The sequence below is a fragment of the Mus caroli genome, chromosome X (genome assembly GCF_900094665.2).
Source record: "Mus caroli chromosome X, CAROLI_EIJ_v1.1, whole genome shotgun sequence".
NCBI lineage: Eukaryota > Metazoa > Chordata > Mammalia > Rodentia > Muridae > Mus > Mus caroli.
Window position 1 is genome coordinate 98,726,252 of NC_034589.1, and position 23,905 is coordinate 98,750,156.

Below are 23,905 nucleotides of genomic sequence, written 5' to 3' on the forward strand. Positions count from 1 at the left end.
TTTGCAAATTCAAGCAATTTTTTGTTTCATATTATAGACTTTTTTTTTACTTGATAAAAATATCCCTGAGGATATAACACAATTAAAAGTTATCAAATGAAATTAAAGTTTCATTTCTAGCATTGTTGGTTGGAGTTAAAAGTAGTTTTGGATAGTTAAGGAAAATTTCGGTCTTCTTTTGCTGAATTCTTTGTAAATGTTTTTCTTCTCACAGTTATAACACTGGTGACACTGTTCAGAAGAAGCCATATGGAATGACTCTGTCCCTTGACTTGGAGCTCTCTGGTGCATTCTTGAACACTACAATGGAAGAGCTGTGGGAGGAGTCCTTTTGAACTGAATTTACCTTCTTTACTAGGAAGTCAAGGAACTAAGTTTAATGTATACAAGTCACATAATTACAATTAGCAAATAATAACATTATCAAAATCAAAACTGAGTTCAGTACTAAATGGATAACCACCAACTGGGTTCTTTAACATCTGTTTTTAAAGACTTAAATTTGAGGATCTAGGTAAAGGATTCAATTGAAGGGCCAATTATTATTCATTTAGATTTAGCATAGAAAGTAGGGACCTGGAAGTTCCTAAAACCCTAGGACAACTTGAGGCTTACGTCTAGGCTCTAAAGAAACCTCACAGAATCAGGGTTGCTTCCTAAGCCCGGGCAAACACAGACCTATGATGGAAACCTTGGAGGTGATGGTTAAGGACGATGTTGCTTCAGGCTACTCCGTGAGAGCACCCCACCATGAGAATCACAGCTTACTTGATGCTTATTTGCATCACTGTGAAAAGAAACCTTTTTGTAAGATCTTCAGAGTAAAATTTCCTAACAAGTAGGTTGAATTCTGATTGCTCTCAAAATATTTCTAAGAACATCTCTAGAGCAGCTAATATCATTAGCCAATCATGGATGCTGATACAAGAGTTATTACCAGGTGATATTAGCCAGATGGTAGAGTAAGAGATCTTGGCCTTCTTTTCTACCACAAAGAGCAGAAGTTTGGAATCCATCCATGCATTAAAATAACCCGTAAAGAACTCATGAGTCCAATTAAAAAGATGTAGCCATCCAGTGAAAGAAGCAACCCAAGGGAAAAAGGACAGTTTCATTTTGCCTGTACCTCCTCATTCTCTAAAGTGTCACAGTTCAATAGTGAGATAGAATAAACTTAACTGAGAAAATAAAAGACACATATTCTAAAACTCATAGAACAATGACATAAGACATTGAAGAGGACACAAATAAATGGAAATATATCGTGTATCTACAGATTGGAAGAATCAACATGTTCAACATGTCCATGCTACCAAAATTAAAATATATCCAACACAATCTGGATCAAAATGTCACTGGAATTTTTTAAAAATAAATTATAAACAACTACAAAAGATGGTAAATAGCCCAAAGCATCCCGTTAAAGATAAACAAAGTTGACAGCACCATACTACTGCACCTTAAATTGTATAACAAACCTATGATAATAAAACACAGAATAGAATTAGCATAAATACAGACACATAGAACAATGCAACAAAAGAAAAAGACCAGAAAGAAATCTAAGCATGTACTATGAATTATTTATTTTAAACAAGGGTGTCATCAATATATCTGGAGTTATACAATGATCACAAAACTACTGTAGAAATGTCTTAAATTGGTTTCTAATATAATACCAGAAACAAACAAGCAAACAATAAATAAATAAATAAATAAATAGGAGTTTAGCAAACTAAAAAGCCTTTTCACAGCAAAATAACAACAAAACAAAAAAGCAACCTGTAGAACAGGAGAAAATATGTGTCTGAAAAGTATTCAATAAGCAAGCTGTATTAAGGAATTCAGAGTAGTGGCAAAACCCAACAGAGAACTGAATCTAAAATGATTAAACTATACAAATGGGTATTTTTCCAAAGATAACATGGAGATGGCTACTGAATCTGTGAAGGCGTACTAAAACCCTTAATGGTCATGGACATGAAATTCAAAAGCACCATGAGATGTCCCATCTGTGGGAGGATGCTTCCTGAGCATGCTGATGGCCCTAGATTTCATCTCCAGACCCATAAAAATGTCAAAACTAAAAACTATTGGTGAGGATGTAGAGAAAAGGTCACCTTTGTACATTGTTGCTGGGAATGCAAACTGCCATAACAGTTGTGAAGATTTCTTTGAAAATTCAAAATTCAAAACTACATGTGACCATATGACCCAGATGTCATTCTGCTGGGCAAATATTCACTTCCATGTTCATTGCAGCATTACTCACTACAGCAAAGAAATAAGACTGACCAAAGTGTCTGTGGATAGATATGTAAATAAAGAAATTCTTTCTTTCTCTCTCTCTCTCTCTCTCTCTCTCTCTCACACACACACACACACACACACACACAAACACACCACACCACACACACACACCAGATTATTATCCATCTTTAAGACAGAAGTGACTTGTTCCACTTACAATACAATGAACTAAAGTAGATGACATTAAGGCAGACGCATAAAAACAACCCGGAATGACCACTCAGATACAGAGACATTTTAAAAGGAGTCAAATGTTTGGAATAGAAGAGAATAGAAGAGTGTTACCTAGGCAGCAGAAGGTGACATGGAATAAAGAGGTATAGGCCAAAGTATATAGAGGGGCCACTATAGAGAAATCTGGATATTGGAAGGTCAGCATGGGGACTACTAAGCTATGCAGTGCAATAGTGTTCAGAGACAATGTATGTTATTAATCACCACTTCACTGTGTATATGTATGTAAAAAATCCTGCTGTATACTTCACATTTTACAGTAAAAATAAGTAAAAATAAAAGCAATAAGTGATTTATTCTCTTGTGCTAGTTCGAAATAGCTACTCTTTAATGTCCCTGTGATGGCTTGTATATACTTGGATTAGAGAGTGGCACTATTAGGAGTTTTGGCCTTGTTGGAGTAGGTGTGTCACTGTGGGTGTGGGCTTTAAGACCCTCCTCCTAGGTACCTCGAAGTTAGTCTTCCACTAGCAGCCTTCAGATGAAGATGTAATACTCTTACACCTCTAGTACCATGCATGCCTGCCTGGATGCTGCCATGTTCCCATCTTGGTGATAATGGACTGGACCTCTGAACCTGTAAGCCAGCACCAATTAAATGTTGTCCTTATATGAGTTGCCTTGGTCATGGTGTCTGTTCACAGCAGTAAAACCCTAACTAAGACAGTCCCCTAATGGCTCATGTGCTAAAAGGCTTAGTTCATAGGGAGATACTATTTGGAGGTGTCAGAATCTTATACAGCTGAGGCATGTTGGGAAATTTTAGCTGAGTTAGTGAATACCTTTGAGACAGTATGTGGGCCCCAGTCCCTTACTCTTTTTTTTTCCCCCAAGACAGGGTTTCTCTGTGTAGCCTTGGTTGTCCTGGAACTCACTTTGTAGACCAGGCTGGCCTCGAACTCAGAAATCCACCTGCCTCTGCCTCCCAAGTGCTGGGATTAAAGGTGTGCGCCACCACCACCCGGCGACCCTTACTCTTTATTTTGCTTCAAGACTATGAAGGGAGTGATTCTTCTCAATGACAGACAGTCATTACTGATGTCCTTGTTAATAGTCTAAAGCAATAGGACAAAGTGATCATGGAGTAGAGCCTTCAATAAACCTGTTGTCTTTAGAAGTTGATTATCTCAGGTTTTTTCTTACAGTGGCAGAAAACTAACACATTTCACAGGTGGGAACAACCATTTCTCTGCTGATGAAATCTTTGTCAACACCTCTGTTAAGTTCACTATCTATAGACAACTGTAACTACCTTCCCTGAATTTCTTTGGATGCTGCATCTCCAATAAACATTCATGATCAAAGTGTTCAGCTACTCATTTGAAAAAGGCTATTGTTAGAAAATGGCACAGGCTTTGTTACCCACAGGGAAAAAAAAAAAAAAGAACAAAGAACATCCAGAAAGGCACCAGAGCCATAAAGATAAAACATATTAAGAAATCAGTTCTATCAGAAAATAATAAGAGGCTAGACTTACTTTCCCTGAGAAAGCCACAAAAATTTTTAAATATGGTTTTTACATGCAGGTAGGTGTCAGCTTACAGTAGTTTGCATTTCAGCATCTCTTTGACAGTCATGCCCACTTCATTATTCATGACAGTTACAAAAGGCAGGGCTGTAGATGCCATCCATCTAATGTGGAAGAAATGGTTCCATTTGGAATAGATTAATATAAAAACTTTTATTGGCATCTCTAATTTTTTAATGTAAGCTATTGGCAATTTTTTAATGAGGAAAAGCAATAATGTAACAGACATTTCTGGATCACTTTCTCAAAAAGCTAAAATGCAACTCCAAGTCTCTCAAAAAATCTTTTTAAAAGATGCCTGTTTAATCTCCACAGAAAATTACACAGATGCGCATACTCATTTGTGCATCTTCTGTGTATTTGTGCATTAATTAAATACTTTATTTTAAAAAGCCTCTCCAGAGAAACCTCTTTAAATGCTTTGATTTCATAAATGTGGTTTTTCTTTTAACCTCATAGTTCCCTGAATTAAATTAGGGATGGATTTCCAAGAAGATGCCTGGCTTTGGTATCACAGTTTCATTTATCAAGTTGCTGTTGCCACATTTGATCATTTTATATGGATTTAGAATATTTCACATTATGCTATTAATAGATGCATAATGTATAGTAAATATTATATTATTAGAAATTAATCCTGATGTGATTTCTAAGGGAAACTGAAATAAATTACATGCACTGCATATAATTTTAACTCATAGCACCTTTCTTGGAAATTTAGTTGTGAAAAAAGCATGAACTCAAAGTTAGGTGGAGAGGGCAGTTATGGAACTGTGGGGATGAGCATGCTCAAAATACATTGTATGAAATTATTAAAGAATTGCTAGGTAGAGGTGCTGCATGCCTTAAATCCCAGTACTCTGGAGGCAGAGGCAGGCAGATAGATATTTGTGAGTTAGATGCCAGCCTGGTCTTCAGATTGAGTTCAAAGACAACCAGAGTTACACAGAGAAACCCTGTCTTTAAAAAAAAAAAAACAGAAAAATGAAAAAAGAAATCATCAAGGAATTAATGAAAACATTGTTAGAAAAAAATCCATAAGCAGTGTGTATATGACCACATACACACAGATGACATGCATGCCTGAGGGTAATGCAGTCAAGTGAATTAACAGTAGTTTGAGAACCTGGGTTACAAAAAAAAAAGCACCATTGTATAATAAAGCTGTTAGACACAAGAATGGGCTAAACTCCATTTATGTAAGATGGTATAGTGGTATATGGATAGAGCTAAACGAGACTTGTGGTCCATGATGTATTTGATGACTATGGAATCAGCTGAATGCTTCAGATAACAAGATGGAAGTAAATGACAACACTGTAGCACATATTTATTCATCCAAAAGACAGACATACCACCATACAGCAAAAACTCCTCAGGATGCAGAAGCAGGATACCTTCATTTGATTCCAAGCACTGCCTGATATATGTTATGTGATATTGGATGAGTTGGTTAATACTTCCCATTTTCACTTTCATTAACTATAAAATACTAGTGTTTATATAATATCTACCTTTGACTAAAGTCAAAGAATGGAGAACATAAACATTTTATAAAATATAAAATTATGTAAAACAAACAACAACCCTATGATTGAGTTGTTTTGAAAAAGACCAGGCTACTATCCTGGGTGGGAGAGAGCTCAGTAGGTAAAAGCAGTTGTGCAAACCTGGCAACCTGGGTTTAATCCTTGGAACTCATGTAAAGGTATAAAGAGAACCAAATCCACAAAGCCATCTTCTGACTTCCACACAGGGTCTACAGCAAGCACATCTATCTCCACACACTTCCATAGAAAACAGTGTACTAACTCAGCCATCTCCCCATCCCCTCCAAAGTAATTTCCATTTGATGTGGCATGATGTCAATCCTTAAGGTGTTTTGCTTCACAACATAAGGGTCACATATGAACTTTTTTTAAATTGTGGAATTATTTCAAGCAACTTTGAAATTAGGTATGCCTTTCATTTCTGTTGGGAAGAGTCCATGCCAAAATAAGAATTCGCATCATCTGAGATTGCTGGAAATGAGTGTCTGTTCAGAAAAACTAATGGCAGGAGGATGGCACATCAAAACACAGCCAGCTTCTGAGGACAGAGGGAATAAAGGTGTTCTCTTTGTGTTGGAAATTTTTTGAGTGGGCAAAAATTATCGTTTGTAATTATAATTTTTGGGCTGATTTGTTGTTTTTCATCTCTAAACCATGCTTTCTTTTAAGCATAGTGCTCTCAGGTAGAGAACCCAGGCCTGGATAATGTAACTGTGTAAACATTTCGAAAAGCTTATTTTCTTCATCTCACTCTCTCTTCAAAGAATTTCATGTCCTCATTTAGCTTCATTTACCTCAGGTAATGAATAACAATGATGATGGTTAAAATTTCCTACTTAAAATTTTCTTTATTTCAATAATTTTTAAAATTTATTTTCTGATGGCTGGTATCAGCAACATTTGCAAGTGTGGAAGACAGCAATGGGCAGAGCAATGGGCAGAGACAAAGAATACAGCTTGCATGGCAGGAGACACAGGATGTCTCAAGATGACCCAATGATGTGATGAGAGAAGTTGGGAGGGCAAACTTCTCTGCTTAAAGTTTTTCCTTTGTCCTTCTTACAGGCATGCTTGCCTCACTTCATACCTTTTATTTTGTAGTGTATTTAAACCATTCTAAAAGTGTACAAAATTTTAAAGAAAACTGAACCAATATTAATGAAGGATGGTAGAGAAAGGTGAACTGTGCCCACTAGTGGAAGTAAAGCCTCACATTCAAGCCTGTAAGTAAACCACTGTGACTGATATCCAGGCAGACTGTTTACTCATCTGCAGAACACTGTTTATTATGTTGTAGGTCATAGTCTAACTGCTTAAGGTACCATATAACGGTTCTTTTATTGATATGTGTATATGATGTGCATTCATGTGTGTACACATGTCTGCATTGTAAGAGTGCATTGTGTGTAGATGTGTATGTCTGTGTGAGCACATGTATGTTCAGGGCAGAGCGATGTTCAGTGACTTTCTTGATCACTCTCTGCCATATATGTTGATGGATGATCTCTCATTGAACCTGGACCTCATTGTTGTTGCTAATCTTTCCAGCCAGCTTGCTCCAGATGGTTCCTGTCTCTGCTTCCTGCATTGGGATTATGAGTGGGCCACAAACTAGCTTGCCTGGCTTTTCCTGGATCTGGGAATCTGTATGGCAAATACAGCTTTGTCTTCAGTCACACTGGTTGGTCTTATTTGTTAGCTTCATGGACTTCTGGGTATGTCTGGGAAGAAGATATTTCCAGAGTTGATGAACCGAGGAAGGAAGACTTGCTCTCAAAGTGGATGTCAACTGCTGAAGGGGTGGTCCAGATGTAGAGGTGGCTAGCAGTTTTATCTGGTTATATTCTGTTCCTTCTGAGTGAGTACATCTATCACTGCTCCTCCTACCCTCCACTGACATCAGCCTCTAGCTTTTTCTGCCTTCCCGTGTGGTCTTTGTACCAGAGGCTCTGAAGGAATCTTCAGGCCCCTAGGACCAGATTGGAATTTATGATACTTTAAAGTCTGTGGACCAAGTAGATGCTGGATTCTCCCAAATTTCCATTATATGTATGTCTATTGTTGGACTACCCAGGCCCTATCATAAAAGCCTTTTTAGTAAATCCTCTTTCATAATAAATAATGTTTACATGTATTTGATTGGTTCTATTTTTTCTAGTGAACTCTGTCTAACAAACTACCTTTGCCACCCATATTTGTTAAACAAATACTTTCCCTCCTCCTTCTAGAGGGCACTTATGAGGTTGTTATGCTTATTAAATCTTTTGGATTTGGTCTTTTACACCTTGCATGTTACATTGGTTTTATTAACAAGGATCATGTAGTACTGAGTCTGTCTCGCACAGAGAAAAGGCTTTCTTCTGAGCCAACTCACCTCGACTATCATCCTCATTGTCTTCCCAGGGTTCCTCATTTGCCAGCAGCGGGTTCTGTGACTCATTCATAGATCTCATAGGGAAGGAGTGTCCGTCACCAGGGCTGGTGGAAAATAGAGGTAGTGAGTTTGCAACTGATACAAACTTTCATTTTTTGATTTAAATTTGCAGAAGGAGAGATTGGGGGAGGGAGAGGGAGGGGGAAGAAGGAAGGTAGGGAGGGAGGGAGGGAGAGAGAGAGCGAGAGCGAGAGCGAGAGCGAGAGAGAGAGAGAGAGAGAGAGAGAGAGAGAGAGAGAGAGAGNGAGAGAGAGAGAGAGAGAGAGAGAGAGAGAGAGAGAGAGAGACTGTATGGATGTGTATGGGTACATATGTGGAGGACAATTTATGGGAATTAGTTCTCTCCTTTCACCATGTAGATCCTGGGGATTGAATGCAGGTTGTTGGGTTTGGTGACAAGTGCCTTTATACCAAGAAACCATTTCACCACTCAGGCACGATCTTTCTTTCTGGTTCAGGCTGTCCTGGAACTTGTAATCTGTCTACATATCCTGAGTTGTGGCATTTAGGTGTGTGTCATCATGTCCTTCTAATACAAACTTTTGAGATGGTAATAATCTTAGAAATGAGATATGATTGTGGCTTTGGGGTTGTATTGCTTTGAGGATTCTCTAGTCAAGCGCTTTACTACTAAGCTATATCACACAAGACTTGAGGAGTCTTAGTTCTTTTGTCTAAAGCCATGGTCAAATAAGCTCCTAGTATATCATCCAAGTATTATCATCTGCTTGCTAAATTGCTCTCAATTTCCATGTGTTGTTTGTCTGTATGCGTGTGACTGTTTTTGTTTCTACAACATTCTTTAACTTGCTTTCCACAATGCCTAGTATAGAAATATGCAATGCAGTTTCATAAGTATCATTTAACTATGATAGTTCCAATTATATTCCATTAACATTCTCACTGTTTTGATTCTAAATTTTCAAGGGAGACGAGAAGACTCACAATCACTAAACACAATGGGAAGAAAGCTGCTGTGAAGGCTGAGGGAATGCTCCTGGACCCTGTTATTTATTTGACTTGTAATGTAGAATGGGAAAGAGAAATGGCAAGGTATCTCTGCAGTGTACTCTAGGGACTATTTATCTACATGTTAGTCTACTTTGCATATCTCTATGATAATCTAAACCGTGTCCCTAATTAATTTCTGGGCATTTACAGACAGGAGGTTGTGGCAGAAATCATGGTGGCCCTAGCCAGATACTGTTACTGTTTCAGCAATTGAATCTATGTAGCTTAGTGCATTCTAAGTTTAACTCTGAATGACTTTTGAATTATTTATTTGAGACATATGTATTTTCTCCTATTTTTGAATGTTGTCAATAAAAACGTTTATGGATTTTATTTATATCACTCTACAGAAAAATGTTAGAATACTGATTAAGTGAATAAATAGGCTTTGGTTTCTGTTTTTGTTTTTCTGTGCTAGAGTGTTGCAGTAATGGAGTTTGAGTATGTGATTAGAATGTATGTAGATAATTCCTGCTAACGGTTATTAATAGATATTATCCATTGACAAATTTTGTCTTAGTATTTCTATCTGGAAGAGTTTACACTCATACAGACAAACAAGATATGGAAATTAAGAACAATTTAGCAAGCAGATGATAATACTTGGATGATATACTAGGAGCTTATTTGACCATGGCTTTAGACAAAAGAACTAAGACTCCTCAAGTCTTGGGGATATAGCTCAGTAGTAGAGCGCTTGACTAGAGAATCCTCAAAGCAAGACAACCTTACACAAATAACCCTGTAAAACATGGAATGGAGGAAGTATTGCTGCAGCAAGTGAAGGGAGGAGGAGGAGGAAACTGAACCTCCATTATTAGCTGACTCCAGCAAAGTTTTTTCCAATAAAAGAACATGACTATATTGCCATTTGAGCAGTAAACCCAAAGCAGACAAAAAGGCTGAGACATGCTCTGCTCTAGAGCTCCTGTAGTTTGTGGTGATTTTACCTAGCTCACATAGTCACTCAGAGGACATAAGTCTAGCTCTACAAAAAGTTTGTTTGTTTGTCTGTTTGAGACAGGATCTCACTATGTAGCCCTGGCTGCCCTGGAACTGATGATGATGATGATGAAGAACAACAACAACAAAACAACAACAACAAGGTAGTGATACGCTTTAAAAATATTTATCACATACAATCTAAGTATACAATAATATGGGAATGGATAAATAGAATATTATATAGCCAAAAGCAGGTTACAAAACTTATGTCACAAGAAGAAATTCTTACTAGTTTTAAGGGAAACTGTAAAACCTCAAATAGTATATAGCAAATATAGAAAGAATAAACAGAAGGAAAACATATATCCCAAAAGTGCTAAAAATAATACCTTGACCAATACTCTTAGAAATTATTTTTCTTTTTTTTCATTTTTCATATTTGGAGTTAACCCCTAATGTCATGAAGGTAAGATTTAAAACCAAGAACAAATATAGATTGATTTAGAGACTGAAGGTTATTCTTAGGACTGCAATTAGAATCCAAGTGAATAAAAAATTAAGCCAGGTCTGATGGCACACACCTTTAATCCCATTACTCAGCAGGCAGAGACAGAGGCAGGCATATGTCTGAGTCTAAATGATGGCAGCATACTCAGCCCTAAATGGCTCAACTATACTAACCCCTTCAAGGTTCAGAAAGGGCAGAAAGAAGATAAGTGCTATAGGGTACAAAAATGGACAACAAAGGGATATCTTACAGATCTGGCATAGCCATTATACCTATGAACTCACTGAAGATATGGCTATCCTTCTATATAAGACTTGCACAAGTTAGGGCCATCAGCACGTCACTATAGATAGGGGATAGAAGCCCTATCCCTCACTGAGGGACTACTGGTAATCAGCAGTCATTGGGGAAAGGAGTATTCTTTTCTTCCATGGTGTAGCCACTGAAAACTGGTCCTTGCTCCAGTAAATAGCCTCTTACCCATACACATGCAAGCAGCACTGATTTACGTGAGTGAGAAACACACACACACACATAAAGATATAAAACCTGAAGACTTGTGAGAAGAAGGTTTCAGTGGGAGAGAGGAGGGGATGAGAAAGAGAAATGGAGTGTAAAAATTAACAAAATTCATTATAAATATGTGAAACTGTCAAAAAAAATGTTAAAACTCAATATGTAGCTTTACTGCATGGCTCAGAATTGGCTGCTTTCAGTGGTTATAATTACCTACCTGGACCCAATAGGTATTAACCAGAACTTCTTATTATCTCCAAACACCTGCTGAATATTCTTGATGAAGCCAAGATTGAACCCATTTTTTTCTGGTCCACTTGTGAATACTGGTGTGCAGAAGGCCTCTAAGGCAGTCCAGGAGAGTTGGGAAGTGGAAGAAAGAAATAAAGCAATACATTTCATCACTGTGATGATTTTACACCTCTCAAAAAATGTGACCTGGATTTATGATCTTTTTGCTGTTTTAGCATAGGTCCAACATTCTTAATTATTGCTAAACTATTTAGTAAAATTCAGTTTAATCATTTAATAAAAGGTAAAATTTTCATTGAAAATAAGAAATTTGTACTCTTAGGTTTTAAAAAGCCAGTGTAAATAAAATACATAAGGACAACAATAATAGAACATTAGTGAGCTGCATGTCTTTGGACTGCTGGATTTAAGGAGTGCGGGAACACATTTAACTGCACTTTATTTGAATCAAACTGGCAACAACAGCCAAATGGTCTCCATTTGTAGATCTGGGACCAAAGTAATGACACATAAAGAGATGGTAATGACATTGATTTGGTTTTGAAACATTTTAGAAATGAAGATGTTCACAATGAAACCTGCAATGTAAAAATAACCTAGTTTTACTCCAGACAAAATGTCAACGGGTGAACTGTAATCACCTCAAAGACTATGAGGAATTGGGCCACATTAGTGCACATTATTTTTAGACACACATTTATCCCATTAAGCAAACACTTTCACTGTTGGGCTCTGGCTGCATCTTACCATTTCCCATTTGTCCTTTGTTTTCAGACCCTGTTATCATGAAGCTTTTAGTACTTTTCTACTTCTGTAGCTATCTCTCAACCAAATGTGCTAATTTACTACCCTAAGTACTAAGTGCTACACATATATTTGATTTAGAAAAATGGGTACAAAGACTTCCCTAGCAAATGAATTCTCAAAGTGCAGTGGCTTTTACACTAAATTCCTCTCCAATCTAATCCATCCTGGTTAAACATTTAACACTCGAACACTTTCTTCTTATTCTTTGTGTAGACTTGTAGACCATGTAAATGTTCACTATACATGAAGTAATTATTGCACTAGCATCTTTTCATTCTACATATAACAAGCCCAGAGTACTAAGTGACAGCAAAAAAGCCCCATTTGGTGAACTGATTTTCTGCAGATTTAACATGTATATTGCATTTGCATAGTTCTTTTATACACGCCTTTAACTATAAATATCAGTTTAGTTCTTTACATAAATAACTTCACATTTCTACTATGATTATCTATTTAGTGTGTGTGTGTGTTCACCTGTGTATGCATGCTATTGTGTGAGTGTGGAGGACAGAAGAGAACCTGTGGAAATCAATTCTCTCTACCGTGTGGCTTCTGGAAATTGCACTCAGGTTGTCAGGCTCTTGGCAAGCACCTTACCTGCTGAGAAACCTTGATGGCCTGGATTTTTGCATTCATTCTTTTCACTCATTTGGATTATTCTAAGGATTCAGTTTTGAAATGTGTGCTATCAGTTAGATTACCTGTCTTTATTTACTATCATCTCTTCCTTCTGATATTCATTTCTTTGTGAGAATACTGTTTGGAAGTCAGACTTCTGAATCTGAGGATTGTATTACCCAATGTGCACTATAAAGAACTATGACCATTTTGGGTTCTCTATGGATTCAACTCATGAATGCTCTGAGGAGTCTGTAAGCTTTGTTCACTATTGTCCAGTTTGACAAAATGTATTTCCATCTCTCTTGGTTTAGAGGCAAAGGGCTGTTACTAAAGCTAGAATACATTATCATTCGATTTTATCTCCTTAGGGAACAAACCACAGGGCACAGTGATATACCTTAATATGAATTTTCCTAATCTTACCTAAGGTAGTTTTGTTTCTGCTGACAAGCCAACAATGGTAACCAAAGAGAATCACAAGGCTGACAAAAAACATGCAGGCCACAAAGAGGAGAAAGAGGACATGGAACTTAGAGCGAACACTGGGCAACTCCCCCTAGAAAAGAAACAATAAACGAAGAAAACCAAACATCAGAGTGCAAATGCATGGCTACTTTTCTATATAGATTAGTAGTTTTCACACGTAAAACTCCAGCTCCAATTGTAAACACAGATTGTGTAAGCTTAATTTTTTTTTTTTTTTTTGGTTTTTTGAGACAGGGTTTCTCTGTATTGCCCTGGCTGGGTCCTGGAACTCATTTTGTAGACCAAGCTAGTCTCGAACTCAGAAATCCGCCTGCCTCTGCCTCCCAAGTGCTGGGATTAAAGGCGTGCGCCACCACCGCCCGGTTAAGAGACACGTCTACCTCAGCTTTCCATACTTGGCAGAATAAGGTTATTATTATTATTACTATTATTATTATTATTATTATTATTATTTTGGTTTTTTTCGAGACAGGGTTTCTCTGTGTAGCCCTGGCTGACTGGAACTCACTTTGTAGACCAGGCTGGCCTCGAACTCAGAAATCCGCCTGCCTCTGCCTCCCGAGTGCTGGGATTACTTTATTACATTTATTTACTTATTTTGTATATATGCATGTGTATGTATATACATGCATGCCAAAGTATGCATGTATGGAAGTCAGAAGATAAGTTGCAGGAGTCACTTCTCATCCTCTACTACCTGAATGCATGGGATTGAACTCAGGTCACCAGACTCTGTGGCAAGTGCTTTAGTCTGCCAAGCTACTTGCAGGCTTTGATCAGTATTTATTTATTTATTTATTTATTTATTTATTTATCTATTTATTTTACAAAATTGTAGATCATCATACCTTATTATAGACATGTCCTTAGCTTATGAAACTTAAATTGGGTTATGTTTAAGTGAAATATATAATTTCACCAATTAGAAAAAAATAATGTGAAAAAGGTATGCTGAGGTCATAATTGGTGTGAAGCTCATAATCTGTTTGGCTTGAGAATTATGACTTACTGGCTAGCAGATAATAAGGCCACTACTGCTCATCCTATTGTCTGTAGGTGACTATAAAGACTTCTTTATTTTTTTTAATAAAGCCTCATGTAACAAATCCCTACTTTAAAATTTTTCACTATATGAGAAGTGTGTGTGTGTGTGTGTGTTTGTGTGTGTGTGTGTGTGGTCTTCCTGTGTGCCTGTGTACCTTGTGCTTGCCTGATACCCACAGAAGCCCAAAAAGGTTATTAGATGCCCTGGAACTGGAGTTGTAGATGGCCGTGAGAAGCCACATGGGAGCTAGGCACTGGGTCCTCTGCAACGGCACTCAGTCAGTGCTCTTAACTACTAAGCCATCTCTCTAGCTCTGATACTAGCATTCTTTATATATCATGATTTTGTTTGTTTGTTTGTTTTGTTTTTGTTTTTGGCTGTGTGTGTGTTGAAAATGCTAGAGTGCTGGATATAAGAAGCTAAAACACATAAATTTAAAATGTCCTACATGAACTCATGACTTGATTTTGAAGCTGTTGAAAATTGTATGTGTGTTTTTTTCTTACAGCTGAAGTAAAATGCACTGGTCCACTGCATCCTGTGGAGCAACTGTTTGGACAGTAACAATCAAGCAGGATTTTAAAGGTGATTGGAAAAGTAGGAAGCTAAAGATTGTTATAGTTAACCGGGACATCTAACTTCCCACATGGCAACAGCTTTTGATATACAATTCTAGAGCAGAATGAGTGCTCTAAAGTTCTACAGCATGCATAGCATAGAACAGTTTGTCTTCAGAGAACAACCATGGAAAGCATTTTGAATTTCAGAAGGAACAGCTGGAGGAATGACACTGGCTTGTTTCCTTCTTTCCTTTAATGACCATTGTTTTAGCATGATGAATTGGCTTGAGATATTTCCAGATGCCCCCCAGTGATAAAATTAAAGTGATTCTTAAATGAAGTGGACCTTACCTTCCTCGTGGTTCTATTCTACCCCAGTCACAGAAGGTTAGCGCTTCGCAACACTTGCTAAGTTCAAACACTATAGATTTCTTTCTTTCCTCAGACACTATTTTTATTCATTTTTACAGAAGGAAATGCTGGACCTCTTCCAGGTCGGATATGTTTGCAGTATAAAGATAAGGAGAAACAAGTACATCAGATACTCTCAACTGAGGGGGGTCTGGGTGAGACCTGCACAGGACAGAGCAGTCCAGGAAACAGCTGCCTTAAGGCCTTCAATTTTTTAGAACCCTTGATCTGAAACCCCCCCTCTTGAGATGTTCCCTCCATAAAATCTTGACCTAAACACCCAGGTTAGGTTGGCTTGGTCCGAGGTTGGTTTGATTCATGGTTATTTTTTCCTTTTGTTTTGTTTGTTTTTGTCACTGTTCTTAGGTAAAATTCCAAGTACTATTTTGTGGTGCTTCTTGCCTTCACTGAGATTTTGATCTCATGATTTCTACTTTTTGAAAAAAAAAGAAAAACTCCCATTGATTTTACTTTTTTAAATATTAAAATGGGCAATAGGAAATAGCTGTGCAAGTTAGGTTGTTTTGAATGTCTGCTCACATCTTGTGCAGCCGTGCTCTATCACTCTTTCAGAAGTTGTCTGCTTAGTGTAGACTATCTGCTGTGCTGTACTTTGACAGGGTTCATAGTATCAACTATTCTTGTGCAAACAGGTCCTATGTTCAAAAATGCATTTTGAGGAGATAACCAAGTTAAATCACCAAAAGCCATGATCACCAGAGACAGTTCAGAGGAATATTTGTGAAACAGTAATTACTAAGTTTCTAAAATAATAGTTCATAGCCTTTGTGAAAAGGTTCATAGACCCTAGCGTGGTAGGTGTGCATTATTAATTTTGCAGAAAGTAAATATTCATCTCTCCATTGAGGGTAGAATTTGTTTAATTTAATACTGAAAGGAAAGAAATGATGTAACAGTCTTCCAAATCCTGTTTTCTAAAAGAGATAAAGTCTTTGTGTAGGACTTTATCATGGGCATAGCACATGTCATCACAGAGCTTATGGACATATTTATGTTTAAGTTCTTCCTTAGAAATTTATAAGCCAGGTGATCTTATACATGTTACTTAAATGCTGCGAGCCTCAGCTTGGTCATCTTTGAATGTGACAAATAGTTTTTATTTTGGCTACTTCACAAGGTTGTGGTGAGGATCAGATGAAATTATCAATAGAAAGTACCGTATAATATAAGTTGCTGTTCTTGGGAGCACGGCTTTTCTCTTTGATGTGGCTTTAAAAATATATGGCAGTGCTTATTTTTATTTTAAAGAGAGGCTCAACTTAAACTTAGAAATCCATCCATCCTTACGTTATACTAATGTGGTCCTAAGGCCACAGCAACTACAAAGAACCATTTCATTGAATTGTCAATGCCCCTTTCAGTGTAAGGACAAACTATGACAGGCCTCATGGCATCTCAGATGATAGACATAAACGAGATTATCGTGGAGGAAAAACCATGCCAGGATAGGAAAAGCCCATGCTCACCACGGATTTGCTGGTACTTTTGGCACATTTCTCATGATGAATTCATGCTCAGTTACCATCTTTTAAGAGTGAAGGAAAGCATATAGTACCTGGCTTGCATTTTGGTGTTTGATTATTATCTGGCCAGGGGAGCTAAAGGCAAAATGTGTGAAATGCAATGTTGTTTACTTTGTGATAAAGCCATGATTCAATAGTAGCCCACTGTGTTAAGGACCAAGAAAGGTATGTAAAAGAGATCAAGGCTCACACTTCCCTGCTGATTGGATACAGTCGATTTTCTTCATATTTATAGTAGTAACTCAGCATGTGGATGGAATGCCAAATAGGTCATGGAAACCTGACCTATCTTGTGCTGTGGAAATGGGCCAAAGAAGAGATATCAAGATGTGTAGCTTCCTGAAACGTTTTCTATTTGAAGAAAATACATGTGAAAAACCTTATCATTTCTGGATTTTGAGATCTACTATATAGCTCCTGATTTGCATAGCTATTAAATATCTGAACTGATTAAGCAAGTTGAATAAAAAGTGTAATCTTTTACACTATTAGGAATAAAAAGGACTGATTCATAATTTAAATATTCTTAGCTATTTAGCCTCTCTGTGCCTTGTCTTTTTCTTTTCTCCAATTCACTATAATTTCTATTCTGACCATGTGATTTATGTTATTTCCCTGCTGGTTTACTGCTCCAGCTAAGATGTGATATCCCTATTATATAGGCTCTTATAAAATTTCTAAAGTAATAATCAGAAGCTCTTCTCACATTTGTGTTTTCCTATTCACATCTGTTTGGATAACTCTCATTGGGGATACCTTATTAATTGTACTTTAGTGTAAGAAAGAGATTTCTTTGAGAGTCTAACTGGATGAACATGACAAACAACATATTTAATTATATTTACCAGTTATTCTACACATATGCAAATGGAAAATTTACCTTGATGTTTTAAAATAGATGGGATATGACTGATATCCCCAAGTAGGAGAAACATGAAAGTAAGGTTTATTTTTCATCTTTTCTTGATAATTATAAGATTAACATTGCTTTCATTGGATCTTGGTAATGAGACAGTGAAGCAAGCAATAGAGCCAGTATCAGTTCCCCTTCTCTCAATTTTCAACCCACTGTTGTCATACAAAGTTCAAACCAGAGGCTGGATGCGGTGTTGGATGCCTTTAGTCAGTCCCAAAACTTGGGGGACAGAGGTAGGCAGATCTCTGAGTTTGAGGCTAGCTAGGTCTACACAGGAAGTTCCAGAACAACCAGGGTTACACAGAGTAAGCCTGCCTCTCCCAAAGGAAAACTCACCAAGTTCAAGAGACTTCTTGTTTCATTTTGTGCATATGAACCTATGTGCTCATCAGTGTATCTTTGTTCCCAACAGAAACTTCACAACTACCCTCTGATCATGGAATTACTAAGTATTTTCTAACAAATTTTGTTCGGTTTAAGAAACTAGTGATTTGGCTGGGCAGTGGTGGTGCACACCTTTAGTCCCAGTACTGGGGAGTCAAATGGAGGTGGGTCCCTGTGACTTCAAGGCCAGCCTGATCTACAGAGAGAGTTCAAGAACAGTCAAGGCTGCACAGAGAAACCTTGTCTCAAAAAACAAAACAAAACAAAAAAGAAACCAATGATTTTGAATAAGTTTTAACATTTTTTTCAAATATACAACTGGTAAAAAAAAAAAAAAAAGGTCTTTAAAACTCAACCACAGACATACATTTTAAAGAGTGGGTCAGCAGAGAGGTTACTCTCCCCTCCCAGATGGTTGATACAGAATTGTTTAACTAGAATCTTTACTCAACAGTTTCTTAAACCCCAGATTATTCAACATGGAAAACTCGTTTTTACTGCCTTGCCTTCTGGTGACGTCATTACTTCAAAATGCAAAGGATATGGGTAGGGAGTGTTACATTTAGGGAGATTATGTATATGCATTTACCTTGGAGGGAACCCATCAGGGTTTTTCAAAACTTACTCTCCAGTATTTGATGAAGTAGCTGAAGACTGTTGTAGCAATGTACAGGCAGTAGAGAACGGAATAAGCTAAGAACTGAAGGAAGAATTTGTAGTTGGAAAATCCAATGCAGTTATTAACCCTAAAAAGGAGAGGGAAATGAAGGTGAAATCAAGACCTATTGACAGAGAACACAGTGATCCTTAAGTGGACTAGCCGAAGGAAGCACATGACTCCTGCTGCTTCCTTATGTGTTTATAGAAACCCAACAGAGATGGAAGTCCCTTGATATAAGCAGACAGGAGAGACAAGGTCTATCTCACTTATTTCTCTTTTTATTTACAGGCACAGAGTCACCTGAACTATGTAATAACTTTAGAATAGCTCCTGAAACACTCAAGCAAACCTGGATTTTCATTGTTAGAAACATGGTAAAGTCTTAATAGCTACATTTTGACATGTGCTCTTTGCAATTAGGTGATTCCAGATTCCTTTTTGGTCAGAAACACAACTTTTATCGAAGAATTGCAGAACTTAACTATCTGTAACATTTCAAAAAGTCATCTAAAAACTGAAACGAAGTGCATAATATTGAAGAAGAGAAATAGTTGGGCTGTATTTCATTACTGTGCTCAATTGCTAAAGTTAATGGACAGAAGACTATTAGCTTTGTGACCTCAGGGATTCACTACCACACCTTTCCTAGTATTTTAATCCTTGTTTTAAAATGTTCCTCCTCCCCTGCTCCCCACCTCACATAAGTACAGTGCATTATAGCAGTAAAAGCAGGCATGTTGCAATTGAGATTAGAAAAGTGGGTATGTTGAACAACTCTGACCCTTTTAGAGGATAGAAATGAATCAAAAGGGCGTACCATGGGCAGTGATGGTCCATTTTTAAAACACACCTGCAAAGGGGACAAAATACAGTGTGATAAACACGGCTATGAAAATGAAGAAACACCTCAAAATTAAACTCAAGATTTCAGCATTTTTTTTACACAGTTCCAACAAAACTATCTACAAACTTCTACCATGGTAACTCTTAAGATTACTGCCTCCTCAGTTACTCACAGGATGACCAAATCAGAGGAACTCTTTTGGATTACGTAGCTTGCAGCAAAGTACAACTCTAGAACTGCAACCTTGAAAGGGACAGGGCACTCCAGACTAGTGATCCAGTGTAAATGCTCAAAATACCACCTTTAGCTTAGCTTACTTAATTTAATAAGATGCAAGGGAAATATATGCCTGAATTTGAATCAAGAGTAAGAGAAATAGTGGAATAGGTACTCAAGAACCAAGGCTTGAAGATTGTACACAAAAATGGGATTTTATAAACTTAGAACAATTTGAGAGACAAAATAAAATTTTGGTTAATAACATAAAATAGAAAATAACTATGCTTCTGTATTGATTCAAATGATTGAAGAAACAAATAATTTGGGCAGAAGAGACACATCTCCATATGCATCTGCATTCTAAATAATTTATGAAGATATTCACCTTCAAGGAGAGGAAAACTAATACTTTATTGGGAACTATCTATAGTGACTTCTATCCAAAGAACATAAGTCAGAAATGAGAGGGGACAGAATAATTTTACACTGGAAACATCAGGCAAACATTGGAAACATCTGGCAAACATCAGTTGAGAGAAATGTTCAATAATAACACTGAAGTCAAAAGTCACATTTATATGCACCCTTGATACCACGTAATGAGAATAGTACTTTATCTCCATGGTCTTCCTCCACAAATCACATTACCCCATTATAATGGCCATGAGAAAAAGAGCAAACAAATTTCAACTAAGGAAAAATCTATAATGCATCTGATTCTTAATCCTCAAAACTGTTAGTGTTATGAAAACAAATGTAAAGTCTGCAAAAATGATATGGATTAGAGGACCTACAGAGACATTACTTCTTAAAGTAATGTGGTATGCTGGGTGAAATCTTGGAACAAAAAAATAATATTGTGGGGAAAGTTAGGATATCTAAAAGGTATATCCCATTTAAAAGTTATATATAAAGCATCCAACAAAAATACAAAAATGACACAGACATACAAAATGACATCTGGACAAGGATATTTATATAGCATAGATTAGAATGGAATAAGCTGTAAATTACATAGAGGTTCATTAATAGAACATTTCATTTTTGATAATTAAGCTGAATTACAATGGAATATAATGAAAAGCAATGTCTCAATATTGGCTTATTAATTTTACAAATGTGTCATACTAATGGAACATATTAATAAAAGGGAAAACTGGGTGTGGGACATAGAAGAATTCTCTTCACAAGAATCTATAAATCTGAAATACTGTAAAATGAAAGCTTCCCTTTGAAAATACGGTATTAGTTTTCTATCTTTAGTCTAGAATGATTATCATCCCTGTGAGAGTGTTTGGCATGTGTTCATTATGGCTCAAAAGAAATGCTCTTATCTAGGCATGGTTACATGTCACGATCACTCATTTTGTTGTCAAGGCAACCATCAGTGGCCAGCATCAGCCCAGGGAGAGTAGAGTTGTCACTTACATGGCACAGACAGAACAGTGATGGCAGCGGTCTGGCTTGATTAGATGGCACCGGTCACAGAACCGTACAGCTATAGGAAATGGAAAGTGGTTAGTACAAGTTCAGAGTCAGCATAAGATCCTACACTTTACTAGTTTGTGGATGTATTTTGTTATACAGTGACTACAAATGGTTAAATGTATTTCAAGCTGCTAAGCATAAGGTAATAACATAGAAGATTGTGGAAGGTGATTTTTTTGAATGTCAGATCAGTCTTAAAATCACCTTTCGGGGATGAAAGAAAGGAAATGTTTCATATTTGGATAACTGACCACAACATTTTGTATTATAAACTCAGTGCTACCAAGTGTTTCAGTGATTAGGGAATTCATTTAGTCTGTTTATTCCAACTTTTCTCTCTGAAAATAAGCATTTATCTCCTATCTCCAGAGGTTACGCATAAGATAGATACAATTCCTACAATATGATAAAGAATGTGGTTTTCAAGATAACAATTTGAAGGGAAGAGACATTCTGTCTAGAACACCTTGTTAATTCCCCATCTAACAGATAAAGAAATAGAAAACTATGCCATATCAAGTGTCATAATCAAGGTAAATGGATGGCAGAACTCTAACCTGTACATTTGTTTTTCTGATTTTTTTAGTTTTGGGATGTACGTACATACGTACATACATACATACATACAGATACACACAGACACAGACAGACAGACAGACAGACAGACAGACACACACGCAAATCCTCTCCCTCCTTTTCTTTCCAAATTAAAGGCATTCATCATTTTCTTCTTCTCATTTATTATAGAGCATTATTATAGAGCATTGCTATGTACAACGGTATAATTCTATTATTATATTCTAAAACTTAAAGGTACAGATAATTTGAGAAATATAACAGTTTTATTTAAAGTATGCATTAGGCACATATAAATGATTTAACACAATAAGCTGCAAATTCAGCAGAGTCCTGAGTTCATGTCTACTAATGAGTGCTTGTGTGTATGTATGGGGGACGGACGGAGGGGGAGAGAAAGCATATCACTTCTCAATATATGCTTGTAATAGTTCTGTAATTGATCATTAGTGCTTCATTGTTGCTTTCATACAGTACTTAATATTCCGAGTTGCTAGATGATTTGTTAAAAAGTAAATCAAATGATATTATTATCCCCTAGACATTCAGTTAATTTTGAACATGCTAAGAATAAAATCCAAATTCTGTACCATAGTTTGTGGCCTCTCCCTAATTCTTCAAGCATACTTTGTACCACTCTCCATTCTCCATGCTCCCATGACATTGGCTACCTTTCTGCCCTTGTAAAATGGCAACACTTTGCCTGTTTCTGGGCCTTCACAGTTCTTTATGTCTATAGTGATTATCTTTGTGCTCCTTGAATGGCTTGATGGTTAGTTTTATGTGCCAACTTAATTGGTGTGCTGGTTAGTTTCTGTCAGCTTGATGCAAACTGGAATCAACTGGGAAGAGAACCTGAACTGAGGAATTCTGATTGGCTTGTGGGCATGTCATCTGGTTCTGGGTTAAAAAAGAAAGGTAGCCGAACAAGCCATGGAGAGCAATGCAGTAAGCAGTGTTCCTCCAAGGTCTCTGCTTCAGCTCCTGCCTTAATTTCCCTTGTTGGTGGAATGTTATTTGGAGTGTAAGATAAAATCAACCCCTTCCTCTCCAAGTTGCTTTTGTTCATTCCTAGCAACAGAGCAGAGAACGAAGACAACTGGGTATCCATATATTTGTGTTACTGCCTTGACTCCCCAAGTGCTGAAATGTTACCAAAAGTCTAAGTTAAAATAGGCTTTTTCCTGTCCAAGTAGCATTTGGTTAATGTTTTATCACACCAACAGACATGAACAATAAGGCTCTTGCATGTCTGGATGGCTTTTATATCTGTGCGCAATGAGGGTGTTTCCAGAGTAAAGTAGCTTTTCAATAGGTATACTCAGAAAAGCAGATAATCTTCTGCCATGTGGGTTGGCTATGTTCAATCTGAAGAGAGCTTGAATAGAACAAAAAGGCAAAGAAAGGGAGAATCTATCCTCTGCCCGAGTGCATGAGCTGGGATACTAGTGTCTTGCTCCTCTGCGACTGGAACTTAAGCAGTTTGGACTCCTTTTTCTTCAGGTCTTCAGACTTGAACTGAAAATTGCACCATCAGCTTTCTGGTTCTGAAGTGCTTGGATTTGGCTCAGAATGTGCACTGTTTGGTTTTCCTCAGGTTTAGGCTTTATACCTTAGGCCTTAGGTACAGCTCAAACTGGAGCTAGAACACCACCCTTTCAGGGACTTCAGCTTTCATATGTGGACGCTGGGAGTTTTCAACCTTTCTAGTTGCAGGAACTAAATTCTCATGTTATTTATCTATCTATCTATCTATCTATCTATCTATCTATCTATCTATCTATCTATCATCTATCTACCATCTATCTACCATCTAGTCATCTTTTTATTTTATCTAATTTGCAGGTTCTCTTTCTTCCAAATAACATAAGTAATAGATTTTGGTACTGAGAGTGATCCTAGAGATAAAAATTTTAAAATTATTTTCTGTGTATTAGTACACAGTAGCTGTCTTCAGACACACCAGCAGAGGGCATTGAATCCCATTACAGATGGTTGCTGGGAATTGAACTTAGGACCTCTGGAAGAGCAGTCAGTGCTCTTAACTGCCAA

At 37.1% G+C, this 23,905-nt stretch overlaps 1 protein-coding gene across 1 annotated transcript in view; it reads right to left on the reverse strand.

Moving 5' to 3' along the window:
* The window catches only part of Zdhhc15 (zinc finger DHHC-type containing 15), a 117,627-nt gene that overhangs the window by 13,404 nt on the left and 80,318 nt on the right, over positions 1-23,905 (reverse strand). Inside the window, exons 5-10 of the mRNA XM_021153468.1 lie at positions 21,218-21,287; positions 19,544-19,576; positions 18,691-18,811; positions 13,143-13,275; positions 11,254-11,380; positions 7,997-8,100 (exon numbers count right to left, since the gene is read on the reverse strand). Of these exons, the coding sequence (XP_021009127.1) occupies positions 7,997-8,100; positions 11,254-11,380; positions 13,143-13,275; positions 18,691-18,811; positions 19,544-19,576; positions 21,218-21,287 (588 nt within the window). The remainder of the gene's footprint in view (positions 1-7,996; positions 8,101-11,253; positions 11,381-13,142; positions 13,276-18,690; positions 18,812-19,543; positions 19,577-21,217; positions 21,288-23,905) is intronic.